General features: G+C 46.5%; 1 protein-coding gene across 11 annotated transcripts in view; it reads right to left on the reverse strand.

Annotated features, from left to right (window-relative positions):
* CIT (citron rho-interacting serine/threonine kinase) overlaps positions 1 to 15736 on the reverse strand; it is a 165608-nt gene that overhangs the window by 87558 nt on the left and 62314 nt on the right. For 10 of the 11 annotated variants that reach the window (XM_086681822.1, XM_086681824.1, XM_086681823.1 and 7 more), the window contains exon 10: positions 15530 to 15713. In XM_086681822.1, the coding sequence (XP_086537948.1) occupies positions 15530 to 15713 (184 nt within the window). Of the gene's footprint in view, positions 1 to 8575; positions 8714 to 15529; positions 15714 to 15736 lie in introns of those variants that run through there. The other variant, XM_086681825.1, reaches the window with a different exon arrangement.

The following is a 15736-nucleotide window of genomic DNA, read 5'->3' on the forward strand; positions in this document are numbered from 1 at the left end:
ACGGGTGATATGGTACGAGAGAGGAAATGGGGTCAGCGGGCCTGGTCTAAGCAAAGGTGACCAGGGAGGGCCTCTCTGAGTGGTGACATCTGATCTGGGGCCTGATGGGTAAGGAGGTGCCAGCCATCAATTCTCTGGAAAGAAGCAAGCTCCAGGAAGGGGGAAAACCGGATGCAAAGACCCTGAGGCAAGAGTGAGCTAACACAGCATGTGCCTAACAAACGTCATTAGTAACTGTGCTGATCAAATTACTGGCTCTTGTATCCCCAAGCTAGCCAGTTTGGTTCTGTTTCATTTTGTAAGAGCAGCTAATGCATATTACGGTGGGCCCGCCCCCACCACGCCCACGTCCCGATCCCTGGAACTTGTGGATCTGTTACCAGACATGGCAAAAAGGGACTTTGCAATGGGATTAAGTTAAGGATTCTGAGATGGAGGAGATTATCTTGGATTTACTGGGCAGATGCAACATTATCACAAGGGTCCTTCGAAAACCAAAGCAGAGGAGGAAGGGGATGTGACAACAGAAGTAGGGTCGCAGTCAGAGAGATTGAAGATGCTACACTGCTAGCTTTGAAGGTGGAGGAAGGGGCCTCGAGCCAAAGAATCTGGGCGGCCTCTAGAAGCCAGGAAAGGCAAGGAAACAGATTCTCTCCGAGAGGCTCTGAAGAGTATAGCCTTGTCTGCACCCTGATCTTAGCCCAGCAAAACCCATCTTGGATTCCTGGTCTCCAGAAGTGTAAGGTGATACATTTGTGCTATTTTATGCCACTTATTTGTGGCGACTTCTTACAGCAGCAACAGGAAACCGGGACACTTCCTGAGCACGGACTACCCACATGGCTCTGGGTCTAACACTAGATATGTCTTGACTCTTTCTTCTCTATAGTTCTATGAGGCAGATACGATTTATTATCCTCATTCTATACATGGGGAGGCTGCCAATTAATAAATGGCTCCTGTTGGTCTTCACAGAGAGCTGGAGTGAGTGTGGAGGTTGACTGATGCATCCGACAGAATTCCCAGGGTGAGATCACAAAGCAGGGCAGCATGACCTCCCGAGAGAGGGGTAGAAGGAGGCCCTCTCCACAAAAAGGAGGCACTCACCCACATGTGGACATGTACCTCATACACACTGCCGCATCCCTAGAAGCCGTTAGTCATGGGCGGAGAGGATACCCATCACCCAGGGCGGCTGCCCACAGTGGTCGGCACCCTGGACAAGAACACCAGGACCGGTGAAGGGCAGGGCCCAGGGAACAGAAAGGCTCTTGTGCTCAGACAGACGTGCACAGAGCCCACCGCTGCCCCACACACCCATCTTTGTCGCTTTGGTAATGGACCCGCAGGAGCGGTGGGTCAGCGAGCATTCACTTCTTACCAGCAGGTGAAAGTTCTGCTTTCTGATGCCCCAAACTACTTCCCGATCAATATCAGGTCCATTTCCTGCGGCAACTCAGACCTTTCACCCTGGCCCAGTGGCAAGGGCTGACATGACAGTGCTGGCTCACTGGACCCCAGGGACAGCTCCCTACATGTGCACTGTAGGGCAGCAAAGTGAACTGACACCCAGAGTCATGCTGCTTTATTCAAAATCTGACTCTGCCACTCACTGAGCCTCAGTCCCCTCATCTGTATAATGGGGATAACTCTCAACCTACTTTAAAGAGTTCGTGTGAGATTAAATGAGCTTATCTCGTGGCACAGTGTCTGGCACATTACAAGGGTTCAGTAAATGTCAACCATTACTATTATCATTACCATTTTTATCATCACTACCCATGCAATAGTGTAAATAGCACATTCCTCGCAGGTCTAATACAGTTGCTTGAAATAGTAAAACTCAGGGCGCTGAAAGTGCTCTCTGCTATTACTCACATTAAAACAAATATTGATTATTCACAAAAATGGGCAAGAGGGATTGAAATCCCAAAATAAATCTTCCTTTTTGTTTTAGTGTTTATTTATTGTTGAGAGAGAGAGAGAGAGAGAGAGCGCGCGAGCATGCACAAGCTGGTGAGGGGAGAGAGAGAGGGAGACACAGAATCCAAAGCAGGCTCCAGGCTCTGGGCTGTCAGCACAGAGCCCGAGGCAGGTCTCAAACTCACAAACCGCAAGATCATGACCCGAGCCAAAGTTGGACGCTTGACTGACTGAGCCACCCAGGTGCCCCAGAAATAAATCTTTTTTTTTTGTTTGTTTGTTTTTTTAAAGTTTGAGAGAGAGAGAGAGAGCACAATAGGGGGAGGGGAAGAGACAGATTGAGAGAATCCCAAGTAGGCTCCATGCTGTCAGCACAGTGCTCAACACGGGGCTCGAACATGACCTGAGCCGAAACCAAGAGTTGGACACTTAACCAATGGAGCCACCCAGGCACCCCCAGAAATAAATCTTTTTTAAGATATTACTTTTGGCTAAAGATTTTAATCAAGTTCTGCAGCTCTCACTAGCCTATTTTCCACCTAAAATCTAGCCAAAACACACACACACACACACACACACACACACAGTTTTTCTTTTCAATCTGAGATGAAATGGGTTGCTTGGTGTGGCCTTGGGTTGTCTTTGCTACTTCCTTATTCCTGACATCACTCTGGTGGGTAGGCTAGAGAAGAGCCAAACCACCTGAGGGAGGGATGGTCCATAGACGGGGTCCTTGGTCCTTTAGTAATCAGGAGGTACTCACATGTCACTCAGTTACACACTGAGCTGGGGCAGGGATGACAGATGAGGTCACAACTATCTGCACCTGAGTACAGAACTAGCCCCTTTTAGAAGAACCAAGACAGGGGGTACGGGATCTTGGGGTGGGAAGTGGCCCCAAAACTTCGATGACACATGGAGGACAGGATCCAGCTGTGTTCAATGTTTAAGGTGCGCTGCTGTGGGGACAAAAGCTGATTGCTTATTCATCAACCCCCGCTCCAAAAAAAAGTGTTTCTAGGTCACTCATTAATGGGGCCAAGAATCCAGGGGACGTGCGCCCCCCACCCACCTGCACTCACGGGAGACAGCGAGACGCCCTCCTTGTCCCTGAGGCCCAACTCCCTCCTTCTATTTTGATAGCTGTTTTGATGCTTGACAAATGTTCACTGTTTAGAAGTTCTAAGTACAGCAATTAAGAGCTCTTCAGAAGCAAGGTGCTAAAGAAAATCTTTTTTTTTTTTTTTTTTTTAAGAATAAATAAAAATCACACCTAAAAAAGCTACGGTAAGAATGCTGATTCTGAACCAAACTTGTACCAATAATCCCACAGCAGGAATGTGATTGGAGGACAAGGCTGGGGGTGGAGGGCAGAAAGGTCAACACAGCTTTCTGGAACTTCCCTGGTCTTCAACCAGTCTGCACATTAGAATCATGTGGAAAGCTTTTATAAAGTACCGATGTCGGGATGCCTGGGTGGGTCAGTCAGTTAAGCGTCTGACTTTGGCTCAGGTCATGATCTCACGGTTCACAAGTTCGAGCCCCCTGTCGGGCTATGTGCTGACAGCTCAGAGCCTGCAGCCTGCTTCCGAGTCTGTGCCTCCCTCTCTCTCTGCCCCTCCCCCGCTCACATTCTGTCTCTCTCCCTAAAATAAACAGAAATAAATAAAAAATTTAAAAAATAAAGTACCGATGTAGGGTAGTGGAAATACTCCATGTGATACTACTATAATGGTGGGTACATGTCGTTACACATTTGTCCAAGCCCACAAAATGCACACCACTAAGAGTGAACCCTAAGGTAAACCATGGACTTTGGGTGATGGTGACATGTCAGTGTAGATTCATCAACTGTAAAAAGAGCACCCTTCTTGGTGTGGGATGTTGATGATGCGGGACACTGTGCATATTTGGGGGCAGGGGGTAAATGGGAAATCTCTGTACCTCTTGTTAACATTGTTGTGAACCTAAACTTGCTCTTAAAAAAATAGTCTTTAAAAAACAAAAACAAAAACAAAAAAAAACCCTGATGTCCAGGGCCCAACCAGACCAATTAAGCCAGAGACTACCTGGGAGTAGGGCCTGGGCAGCACTTTTGTCAAGCTCTCCTGTGATTCTAATGTACAGAGAGGATTGAGAATCACGATGCTAATTAATAAGAATGGACCTGTGATTTAGGGTCTAGGTTTTTAAGACTCATAGTATAACTGTCCCCAACAACTGGCTCCAGGTGGCATTTTTGGCCAGGCCATTTCGTATTGGTACCTTTTGGTCACTCTTTGAGTGGGAACACAGTTTTGAAGTTAATCATGGTGGGCTATCAATTTCAAAACAATGTATAGATTTCAGACACTGATTTAAGACTATTCCTACCCCCATTTTTAATAAGTCAACTGCAATATACCATTTCCATGAATTACTTCTGTAAAAGAAATATACTAGAGACAAGTATGGCTCAACATATTTGTATTCTTTTTATTTTTCATGTAGACACCTAGTTAAGAAAGTCAGAAGTCCTGCCCTCAAACAACTAACACTGTAGGAGAGAGAATTAATGTCACTGTTTGTCATCACTAATAGTGTTCATTTATTGAGCACTTAACTATGCATCAGACACTAGATACTTTACAGATTACCTCACTGAACTCACTCAACAATCCAAAGAGGTGGGCATTGTCATCCCATGGCAATGAGGCAAAGGAATAGCTGACCCTATGGCCTCTATGTGCTCCTACCCCATCAGGATGATGTGGGCACAGGTGTGGTGCAGGAGAGCTGGGTTTTGGTTTAAAGTTGGGCTCTGGAACCCAACAGCCATGGGTTCAAATCCCAACTCTGCTACTACTCGGCTGGACAGCCCCGGACAAACCGAAGAAAAGCAACCTGAGAAAACAGCTGCAGAGACCCTGAGAGCTCACAGAAGAAAGGGAAATGGATCACTCAGGGAAGGTAACATCTATCCGTGACTGGCTGTGCGCAATCCTGGGAAGGCAAATCCAAGGCTGAGCCCAGGACAGTCCGGGTGCCCAAGAACATCCATTCAGGTTAGACCACAGCCACCCCCCAAAACAGCTCAACGCACACACAAAAGCAACTCTTCCTCCCTTGTTTGGCAGCTCAGGGGGGTAATTACATAGGAAACAGTACAGACTTTAGAGGCCCGGGCTGGTTCATGCTCCGGGCTCGATGAGATGCAGTACAATGAGGATGCTAATAAAAGAACATGCAGCCTGCCCACACATTGCTTGCCTACTCCTCCTGGCCACATCTCGGATACACAGCCAGTTATACCCATGGAGAGAAAAGGCACTTCTGAGCAGCGGGTGCACGCAGCCACCCACCCACACACAGCAGTGCTGTCTCTTCAAACATGAAGCCAAGTTTGGGTTTTCCTCTTTTTTCCAGCTTCTATTTTCTAGAAAAATTTACTCTGAAATCAACATCTCGTCCTGATATACACATCTGCTTTATAATTATAGAGGCACAAAGAGTATTAGCAGAGGTAATGGTGTATGACACACAGAGGGAAGGTCGGGCTTGGTCGTTTCTGCTGCAGCAAAAAGAATATTTTCTTAAAATGTGTTAGATGTGACCTAAAAATTGCTTTCCATGTAACTTGAACATTTAAGTACCAATGATAAAAAGAAGTTTTCCCGATGTCTATAATAATCCACAGAACTCAAAAAAAATTCCTTAATACGCTACCAAGAGAATGCTTCATATCAAAAGAAAATACAATCTGTACTTCCATCCTAAAGAAAGTATATGTATTGAGTACTCTCTCATCACTGCTGTAATAATTAAGGTCATGCATAAGCATCAAGCCACCCATTTATTCGCTTAAGAATAGGATCCTAAGACCATAGAAGATGCCACCAGATCACTGAGAGCATAGATCACAAATCACAGATATTCTTGAGATAACCAAGAATGGATACTTGAGTCTAAACCGAGGGGATTCAAAATTAGCTCAGCTGAGGGCCCTACCTTAATTGTGGCCAACAGCACTAAAAATACATGCAACTGCAAGATGTAATATGGTGCAAAAAATAAAACACTCATCAGCATTCTGTTCCAAAAATATATTGGCTTTTAAGATTGAGCATTCTGAAATTTATGAACTAACTTTATAAGCCCATTTCAAAATACACAAGCAGTGTCCGTCATGAACACTTGGAAATATTAAAAATATTGTTCTACTAAAGTTTCAGAGTCTAGCTGGCTTTGGGGCGCTCCCACCAACCCACACACATCACATATGCGCGCGCGCACACGCGCGCACACACACACGCGCGCACACACACACACACACACACACACACCAGAGCAGTGGTCCCCAGTTGGATTAGAGCATTTGCTTTGGCATGATTAATAGGTAACTCAAGAATCATTTATGGGGCACCTGGGTGGCTCAGTCGGTTAAGCGTCTGACTTCAGCTCAGGTCACGATCTCACGTTTGTGGCTTTGAGCCCCACGTCGGGCTCTGTGCTGACGGCTCAGAGCCCGGAGCCCGCTTTGAATTCTGTGTCTCCCTCTCTCTCTGCCCCTCCCCCACTGGCACTCTGTCCCTCTCTCTCTCAAAAAAATTAAAAAAAACATAAAAAAAGAATCATTTATTAAAAATCACATTATTAATGAAAGTGTAGACTCGTGATTTCCAATACAGTCTCCACCTCTAAGCCAGCGCTAGCTCTGTGGGTCACCGTCACTGACAGACTTCCACCTCCTCCCTGGATGGCTGCAGTGACCTAACTAACCTCCTCGAGTCCAATTCTTGTTGCCCTTCCATCCACCACACAGCGGTCAATGAGAACCACATCTACCATGTCCCTACTCCAAACCCAAACCTGAAGACCTGTCTTACCTCAACTCTGACCCCACTCTCCATGCATCCCGAAGCTCCAACTACCCCACTGGGCTCTGTGCTCACTGGACGCCCACAGGCTAGTCCCGGCCTCAGGAACCAGCATGGTCATAGAACCCCTATCCCGGGTTCTAATTTCTTCACAGCCCTCACCATCATCTGAAAATCTTTTATGAACTTATTTATCCTCTGTCTCCCCCAACAGAATGCTAGCTTCTTGAGAGCAAGGACCTTGTCTGTCAGTTACGCCATAAGCCCTAGAACATATTTGTGGAGGGAACCAATGCGTGAATGAAGGGTATGCCAAATATTTCTGTGCACCAGGCAGCCTCAGTTTAAAGGTTACAGTGGCCAAGAGAATCCAAACAAGTCCACCGAATTAACGCTGGCACGATAAAGCTTTCTGGCCCTCGCTCGGGAGATGCCCAGACACGCTGGTTCTAGGACAGCAGTGTCACGATGACACACACACTGTCCCCTCCAGGGGACACTCAAACACTGGAGGGGGCGGGGAGTGCATGACACCCAGGTTGGGCACAGCACCAAGTTCCAGACTCCACTGGAAACCGGATCCGACCAGAAGCCTTGAGCACGTCTTAGGGAAGGAACCGGTTTAGCCAACACATCACGGACTCCATTCAGAGTAAAAAAAATTGGATGGAGATATTAGGACATCTGTCAGGCACCCCACGTGGAGCCTGATTCTCTCAATGGGCAGAAACCAGCAAGATGTCTTTATAAACTCAAGCAGGGAAGAAAGGAGAATTGAAAGTATTCCTAGGCCCATCCTCATCCCCAAAATAACAAGACTACAAAATGGACACTCGCTCTGCTCCAGGTGCTAACACTACATGCTTTGTGTGTCCCTAGCAGGTGGGCGCTGTAACAACTCCCACTTTATATACGTAAGGGAATTGATGCTGGGAGAATTTAAATGGCCTCATTCACACAGGTGGTGAGCGGCAGAGCCTAGAACCCACATCTACCTGATTCCAAAGCCCGGACTTCTAATGAGTGTACCACAGTCTGTCCCCCGAAATAAAGAATATTTATGTCAACTCTAAAGTTAAACGTGGGAAAAGTTGGCCATTCTCTGCCACACGCAAGGTGTGAACTTTAGTAAGTGACCCAAGCTCCATGACCAGTATCTGTATCTGTAAAAGATTGGGTGGCTGAGATTAAACGAGTTTGTCAAGCACTTGGAATAGTGTGTGGCACAGTGAATTCTCAGTCAGATCCACTTTCTCACCTTTATTATTAGGCTAGCCTGCAGGTCCCGCATAATCCAGGGAAATCATGAGTGTTAGAGGCAGAAGAGCGCAGTGGTTCTGGAGGCAGCCAGCTATGGGTCTAAGTCTTAGATGTGTTACTACCTGCAAGACCTCAGGAAAACACCTTACCCCGGCTGAGCCTCAGTGTCCTCATCTGTAAAATGGGGATCACACTTGCTGCCTCACAGAGTCATGGCAAGACTGTGAAGACTTTGTGAGCTAATGCATGTAAATGCATTCAGCATAGCTCTGGGCACACAAGAAGTGCTCGATAGAGGACAGCATCCATTAGCACTTGTATAAACTGTGCAGAAGGAATTGGCATAATCCCTGGCTACTTTAGTGTAATTCAATTTGAAAAATGTTCTTTGAAGACCTTCCAAGGGCAAGGCACTTTTTCAGGCAAAAGGTGGAAGACATGGTCCCTGTCCTCAATGAGCACTGAGCAATGTGACCAGGCACAGGGGACAAGAAGGAGGTACGAATGAAAAAGGAAGGCTGGGGGTCTTGGCATACCAGGCTTGAATACCAAGTTCTGGAGTGGCCATTAATTCTGTGCACACTGTGATGCCACTGAAGGTCTGAGCAGGAGAATGACATCATCCAACTTGAGCTTTGGAAGAATTCCATCCTCTGTGAAGAATGGATCATCAGATCTGGGAAAACTGGAGGCAGAGGAATCGGTTAGGAGACTACTGCAATAGTCCAAGCAAAATTCCATGAGGGGTGACGGTAAGGACAGAAAGACAGGCACTGATCCAAGTATCATCCTAGAGGTGTAACTTAGAGGACTTGGCAAATGATGGGCTGGTGGGGGAGATGGAACAGATCTCTTGTCTACAAGACTAGAAAAAGTGGTAGTTTCTCAAATGAAATGAGAAAACCAAAACTGGCACCTACTGGCTTACTGAGTGAGCACACAAGTCTGTCTGTGTTGGGAGGGAACAGAGTACAGGGATGTTGAGAAACTGGTAGAACGTCCTGGCAATAATGAACACAGGACATTCTGGGAGGAAGGCCATGGGGAAAGAAGAGTGTAAGTCAAGGAACTGAATGAGATCAGCAAGACCAGGCTAAAAAGGTTAACTGAGGATGGAACTTGAGACAGTGCAACATTTCAAGGACCTGGGACAGACGATGACAGCCAAGAAGCAGTGAGATTGGCAGTCAGAGAGGTAGGAGGGAAAACCGAGTTTCCATGACGCAGAAGTGAAGCCGGCAGAAAGTTTCAGGACACGTGCGGTAACTGACGATATCATGTAGCACGGTGGGGATCACTGGCTTTGGTGGTTGAGTGCAATCCATGGCTTCTCAGGTAGTAATTCCGTAAGGTTGTAGAGACTGGAAAAGAGGCACAGAGTGCAGGCTATTCTTCCAGGAAGCTGGTCAGAGAAAGGAAGGTGACAGAGGTCAGGAGACAAAAGACAAGGAAAACAGAGAGAACGGAGAGAAATTCACTTAGGCGAGGGAAGAAGTGCCAAACTGGCGCAGAGCTTGGGAACACACAGCACCATTTAGTCAATTACTGTCTTCTTAAGGGATCCGAGGCAACCATGCAAATTAGCATGTGTAGGCCAGCAAAAAACGCACTTGACAGATCTTTTGGAGTCTAATCTTCAGGATTGGGCTAGGCTCGTTTGGATTACATTTCCTAAAGGTATCTTTAAGACAAACAAGAAGGCGGCAGAATGGTCCTGCCAGGCCCGCGAGGCAAGCACGCACAGTCTAAATAGAGAACAGAATAAGGCAAGTAGAACAAGATGTGCTTGACTAAAGGAAAGAAGAAATGGAATGAGTGAGAGGACAGAACCCAACTCAACAAACAGAGGTGAACATCAGGTATCCGGTCTGGATGACGGTGGAATAGAAACAACACAGGGCACTTGAGGGCAGGAACCACGGGCAGGAGCTCGTTACAGTTTTTGAAACTTGGGAAGCACAGAGGATGCACACCTTTGTGTACCAGAGCGCATTCTGTTATTGTCGCTATTTTTTTTTTTTTTTTTTTAATCAAAACACAGACGAGGCTCTTTGCAAGGGATCTGGAGGTAGCACACACAATAACAAACTGCCCCGGGCCGGATGTGGAAAAGAAGATAGTTTTTAAGGGAAGACTCCCCACCATCCTAAGTATTTCAGTAAAAAGGAAGTAGGACTGTTTGGAGCATTCAGGCCATCTTCCCCTGGAATAAGCCATCGCCAAGATAAATGACAGAAGGTGGCAGAAAGTACAAAACATAGATTTGCATAGACATGGATCACAGAGTCACCAATAAATTGAAAGCTGCAGCCACAAAAATGATTTGGACCGATTCACCAAATGCTTATTAAGCATCTTGTATATGATCGGCCTGAAGACATGGTGGAGAGCAAGGTCAATGCAATTCCCTGTGAATTGCTTACACTCAAGCAAAGAAGAACTTTCAGGGAGAGAGTATATCTGCATGCGTTTATGTACACGTACACATACACACACACACACACACACACACACACACACACCAGGGAAGAGTCTCAAAATGAGAGGAAGAAGAAATTAAAAAAAAAAAAAAAAATCCAAGAGCTACATAGTCTACCTACTCAAAAAATTTGCAGAGATTGAAAACAAAACCCAGCAATTAGTCTGCTTGCCAGCTCTCATTCTGCCCTGACTCCAACCCCATTGACCATATCATTCCCCACACTGGGCCTCCACTTCCGACAAGCACGTAAACCTGGGGACCCCACACAAATCTCCTAATTTCTCCTTTGGGCAGCATTGATACTTGGCAGTACAGCACAGTGGCTAAGAGACTCTGGAGCTGCCACATTATCTGGGTTCAACTTCCACCTGAGCAACTCAGAGCTGCCTGACCTTGGGGTAAATCGCTTAATCTCTCCGTGCCTCAGTTTCCTTACATGTAAAATGGGAATGATGACAGATCCTTCCTTTTAGGCCATTGTGCAGTTTAAATGAGTTAATCTGTGTAAAATGCTTAAAATAGAGCCTGGAACAGAGTTGGTGCCCTATAAGGACAAGCTGTTGTTACCACTTGACCCACTTGAAATGTTCTCTACATTTCTCTCCCCTCATCCAAATCCACTGGTTTAAAAAGTCAGATATTTTACATCCCATTAGTGGGCTCACACGCTCAGTTTCCAACACAGGCATTTACTGAGGATCTACCATGTCCTGTGCTCCAGGAGAACTGGGATCAATCAGACCCAGTCCTGCTCTTGAGATCACAGTCAACTTGGGGAAACGGACAGACATTCCAATGAAGATCGTTACCGTAACTTGGCAAGAACTATGAACTGGCATTACCCATTAAGCGTCTCCCACAATGGAGGCTGCCCTTCTCTCTTGACTCCTAAAGCAGTCAGGTATCCCATCTGTACCATGATATTCTGCAGGAAAGGTGTTTGCTCTGTGTCCCCTGGACTATTTCACACATATGTGCCTTGACTTGTTCAACTTGATAGAAAGGAACCCGTTCTGGGACTGGGCCTCCTGATTCTGTCCCCCAGTCCACTCCATCCCCACAACTACCTCTTACCTACAGGTATCTGGCAAATGCATATTAACCTGTGGTTGGTTAGGATGTTTAAGCTTCTCTAGCATTAAACTTCCAGGGCCTGGGAAGCTGGGTTTCTGCTCTGGCATGACCAGACTACTTAATATTGCTGAGTTCCTTCCATATCCTCTCAGTATAAATAGGACACTATGCATCTACAGACTAACAAATTAGTAATAACAAAAATAATAGTAAACGTTTACTGAGACTTTTCCATGTTCCAAGTACTAGATCAAGTGCTTCTGTATTTCACATAATCCTCCCGAAAGCCCTAAGACAAAGGGAACATTATTACTCCACCTTTGCTGTAGAGGAAACAGACATGCAAAGAAGTCCCGATGGAGCAAGGAAGAAGCACCAAAACCTGGTTCTCTGAAAATCTGGGAAGGTAATGGTGGGAAGCCATTTCTCGTTCCTCTAAGCGTTTAGATGGCTGGCACCAAAATGAAACTTCAGATCACCCAGAAGGAAAGTAAAGAGCCCAGAGCCAAAAGGAAGCGAGAGCCCCTTCCTAAAAACAGCCTATTCAGGCACTGGCATCCCACAGATTTCAGCCTCCCTGACATCTCTTTGCTCCTCTAAGATTTCAGAGTTCTCCAAAAGCATCAAACCAGCATGTGTAAACTAGCACAAAATATAAAACCAACTGGCTTTTTCCTTCTAGAGTTTATACTGAAGGTTTGAAGAAATGCACTGTTTCAGCAAATGAGGCAGTATTTCAGATCTAGGAGGAAGAAGGGATCTAAAGACATATACCCCATGCTGACAAGGGAGGGAGGGAGAACTGGGATGCATTTTATTTTTAAACCTTTAACATATATCTTTAACATATTGTAAAATTCAAGCAAACAGAGGCTCAGAGAAACATCCAAGCATTCAGAGCTTGGGGATGTGACTTGGGTTATCGTCAGTTAAAAAGAAAAAGAGGCACGAGGACAGACACTCCCTCACTCTCCAGCACCAGTTTCGCCAGAATCCCACCCCAGAGACAACCAAAACTAATCCTGTGGAACCTCTCCTGCTCCCTCCACTCAAGCTGCGAGGAACGCCCACGATCCCTCAGACACAGAATGCTGAGATCAAGATTCTTGCTAAGTCTAAAATAATGATGCACTCAATGCCTGGCTTAAAAACTGTCTGGTCCCAGAAAAGGATCCTAAAAAGCGACCAACGATCACAGCAATTAAAACCACTCTCACCACCGGAGTCTTCATGAAAACTCCTCATTCATTCAGCTCCTCCTCTGAACATTTCATGCAATTCACCAGTAACAGATCTGGGGTCAATTTACCCAGCCGCCACAGAGCAGCATCTGCTATTTCCCCGGTGGTGTGAAGAGTGAGTAGTGGCACAGGTAATCCCTGTGTGTAAATAAAAACCTGTGACGCTGAAAACAGGGGTGGGGAGAAGGAGGAACTCGGGAAGAAACAGCAGGTCCCTGGTGGCAGTGGTGGGACCCCCCAGAAAATGCCTCCTCCCACCTCTCAGTGTATTTGTATATATGTCCCCAGCACTGCAGGAGCTTCTAATTAATTTCATCACTGCCTCTTTTATGGAATTTCCACATAATGATAATGTGATCTGTCCAGGGTCACCTACACCCAACAGGTGGAGTGAACTCCTAAAATGATGCTATGGGTTTCACCCACAGGGCTGCCCGCGGCAAGAAGAGCCCAATCCAACAGCGAGATCACACTAAAAGACACGAGATGAAAGAAAATCTTTCTGATTCCAACCCCAAACTGCCATGGAAAAGACATTAAAGTTCCCCAAAGACAGGAATACTCCAACCCCATCTTCCAGATGAGACATACACGAATTCATGTGCAGGCACTTTTTTTTTTTTTCTTTTTTTCTTTTTTTCTTTTTTAGGAGAATCTTATTAAGCATTCTGTTGGGGCATGAACAGAAGCTCGTTTTATGCTCTAGAGATGTACCGTGAACTATCAAAGGTGAAATAGCCGATCTTCAAATACAATGAGCAGTAGAAACGTGATCGGGGGGGTGGGGGGGTCGGAGAGGGAAGAATCATGAGCAAATTAAACCAACAAATATTTATCGAGTGCCTGGGCCTGGAGACTGAGATGTCCCCGTCAGAGAGCTCCCTTAACTGAGCTCTCCATGAGAAGCAGATGCAAATTCAGGCTTCCAGAACCATAAGCCATTAATCACACACCGCTTCAGATTAATTGCAATGCCTAAGATCCCCCACATCATTCTGCCCTTTTGCCCCCAAAATCGAATTCCCTCAAGTCCTCCCTAATTTTTCAGATCGATCACTAGTACCCCAAGCAAGCTTTCACCATGAGCCAGCCAGCCCACTGCTAACCAGAACTAGAACTCTCCCCACATCTCCCTCCAGCCCGATCTGTGACCTTCAGCGTGCCGCGTGCGTCGACGTTAAGCTGCCCCCCAGCCACACGTTCTTTACCATGAGGCCTCCACCTCTGCCCTGCTCTTCAGATGCCCTGCTGAGCTATTTCAAATCCATCTGATGGCACATTCAACAGCTAGTGAGCTCTCTGCCTCTCCTCCTACCATCCAGATTGTTTTGGGGCTGCAGAGCAAATTAGTCGGAAAGGCACGGCCAACGCCACCAAAATCTAACCCCAAATATTTAGCCGGCCCCCCGGGGAAGGAGGAAAGTAGGACCATGGCGGCATCTTTCAACATAAAAATCTCTCTCCAATTGAATCACAACCCACAACCCTATTTCATATCGAGTGCCCAATTCTCCACAATGGTCTGAGATCTTTTGAGGAACGTTAGTGTCAAAATAGCACCCATGGGGAGATACCATCCAAGAACCAACACATGCTTTCAAATCGATATCTTAACTACAAGCACAACAAATCAGGAATGGATGCTGCCAAGGAGAAAATAAAATTCTGCTCGTCTCCTAAGTGGGCAGCAACTAATTACCTAACATTACCCCAAGAGCCTCCAAGTAAGAAAGCCAGGGCATCGGGGGAATAACACAGCTAGTTCAAAACCTTCCCAAGGAACTCGTGCCTCTGAACGCAGAATGTCATCGGATCACAGAATGAAGCAAGACACTGAGCTCCAACATCCACAGAAGCTACTGAATTTGAGAGAAATTCCAGGAGGCTGGGAGCCAGGACCCTACGGTCCTGAGTGCAGTGTTAATGCGTTTTTCACGAGCTTTTTCAAGAACGGAGAAGAGACCTATCATGTCAAGAGGTTTACAGTGATGTTTATACTTCCATTTTCTAGTCTCTTGGTTTGTTTGGTTTTTTCCCCTAAGAAGCCCAATTTCTGTGAATCAATGACTCGGCGACATCATACTCCCTCCCGGTGGCTCACGGTAACGGGGCTCTCTCTGGTAACCAGCGCTCCGCCAGCTCAAAAAGGCTCAGCTGCCAGATCCCTGATCTTGCAGCAGACTTCGAGTGGAGCCGAGCACCATCTATCTGTTAGAGCTTGGGTACAGCCACTTGCAGCTCAGCTAAGCCATCATAAACCTTTAGCTTATGAGATCTCGCTCAATACAGCCAAGATAGCAACCTCCACCCACCCACCTGAGAGGGAGACGGATGCACAGAAGGATAAATAGACGGACAGCTCACTTGAACCCTGCACGTTTCTCCTTCCACCAAGCATTTGCACTGCTAGGTAATCCCCCACTATTTCCTCTCCTCTAAAGAAGACCAAACACTGAAAAACTAACCCAAAGTACCCAATTGACAATTATGATGCTAGGGAGAGGAAGAGGGACCTGAAACACAGCAAAATGAGAATATGAACATTCTGCCCCACCAAAGCCCAGACAGGTAAACTGCTCCCCCAATGCAGGCTGATTAACAGCTTCCCTTCACTGCACTCCCCCCACCCCACCACCTCCCCCCCACCACCTTTGCATCAGTGCAGGTCCTCAGAAAGTCAAATTTTCACTTACTCAGATCTACCAAGAATTCCCAGTGCCTTGCTATACGAAAACCCCACAAACGGCAGTTCTTCGCCCGAGAAACCGGAGAGGTTCAGCTGGCGCGGAGAGGATGAAACCCACGAATTCTTCTCTGGTTCATCAAAATTGGAGGTGTCATCATCAGACTTGAGGGTGGGAACGAAGGGGGGAGGAGCTGGTTAAAGGAAAACAAGAAGA

Source organism: Puma concolor, chromosome D3 (genome assembly GCF_028749965.1).
Source record: "Puma concolor isolate L17-30 chromosome D3, mPumCon1.1.hap2, whole genome shotgun sequence".
Taxonomy (NCBI): Eukaryota; Metazoa; Chordata; class Mammalia; order Carnivora; family Felidae; genus Puma; species Puma concolor.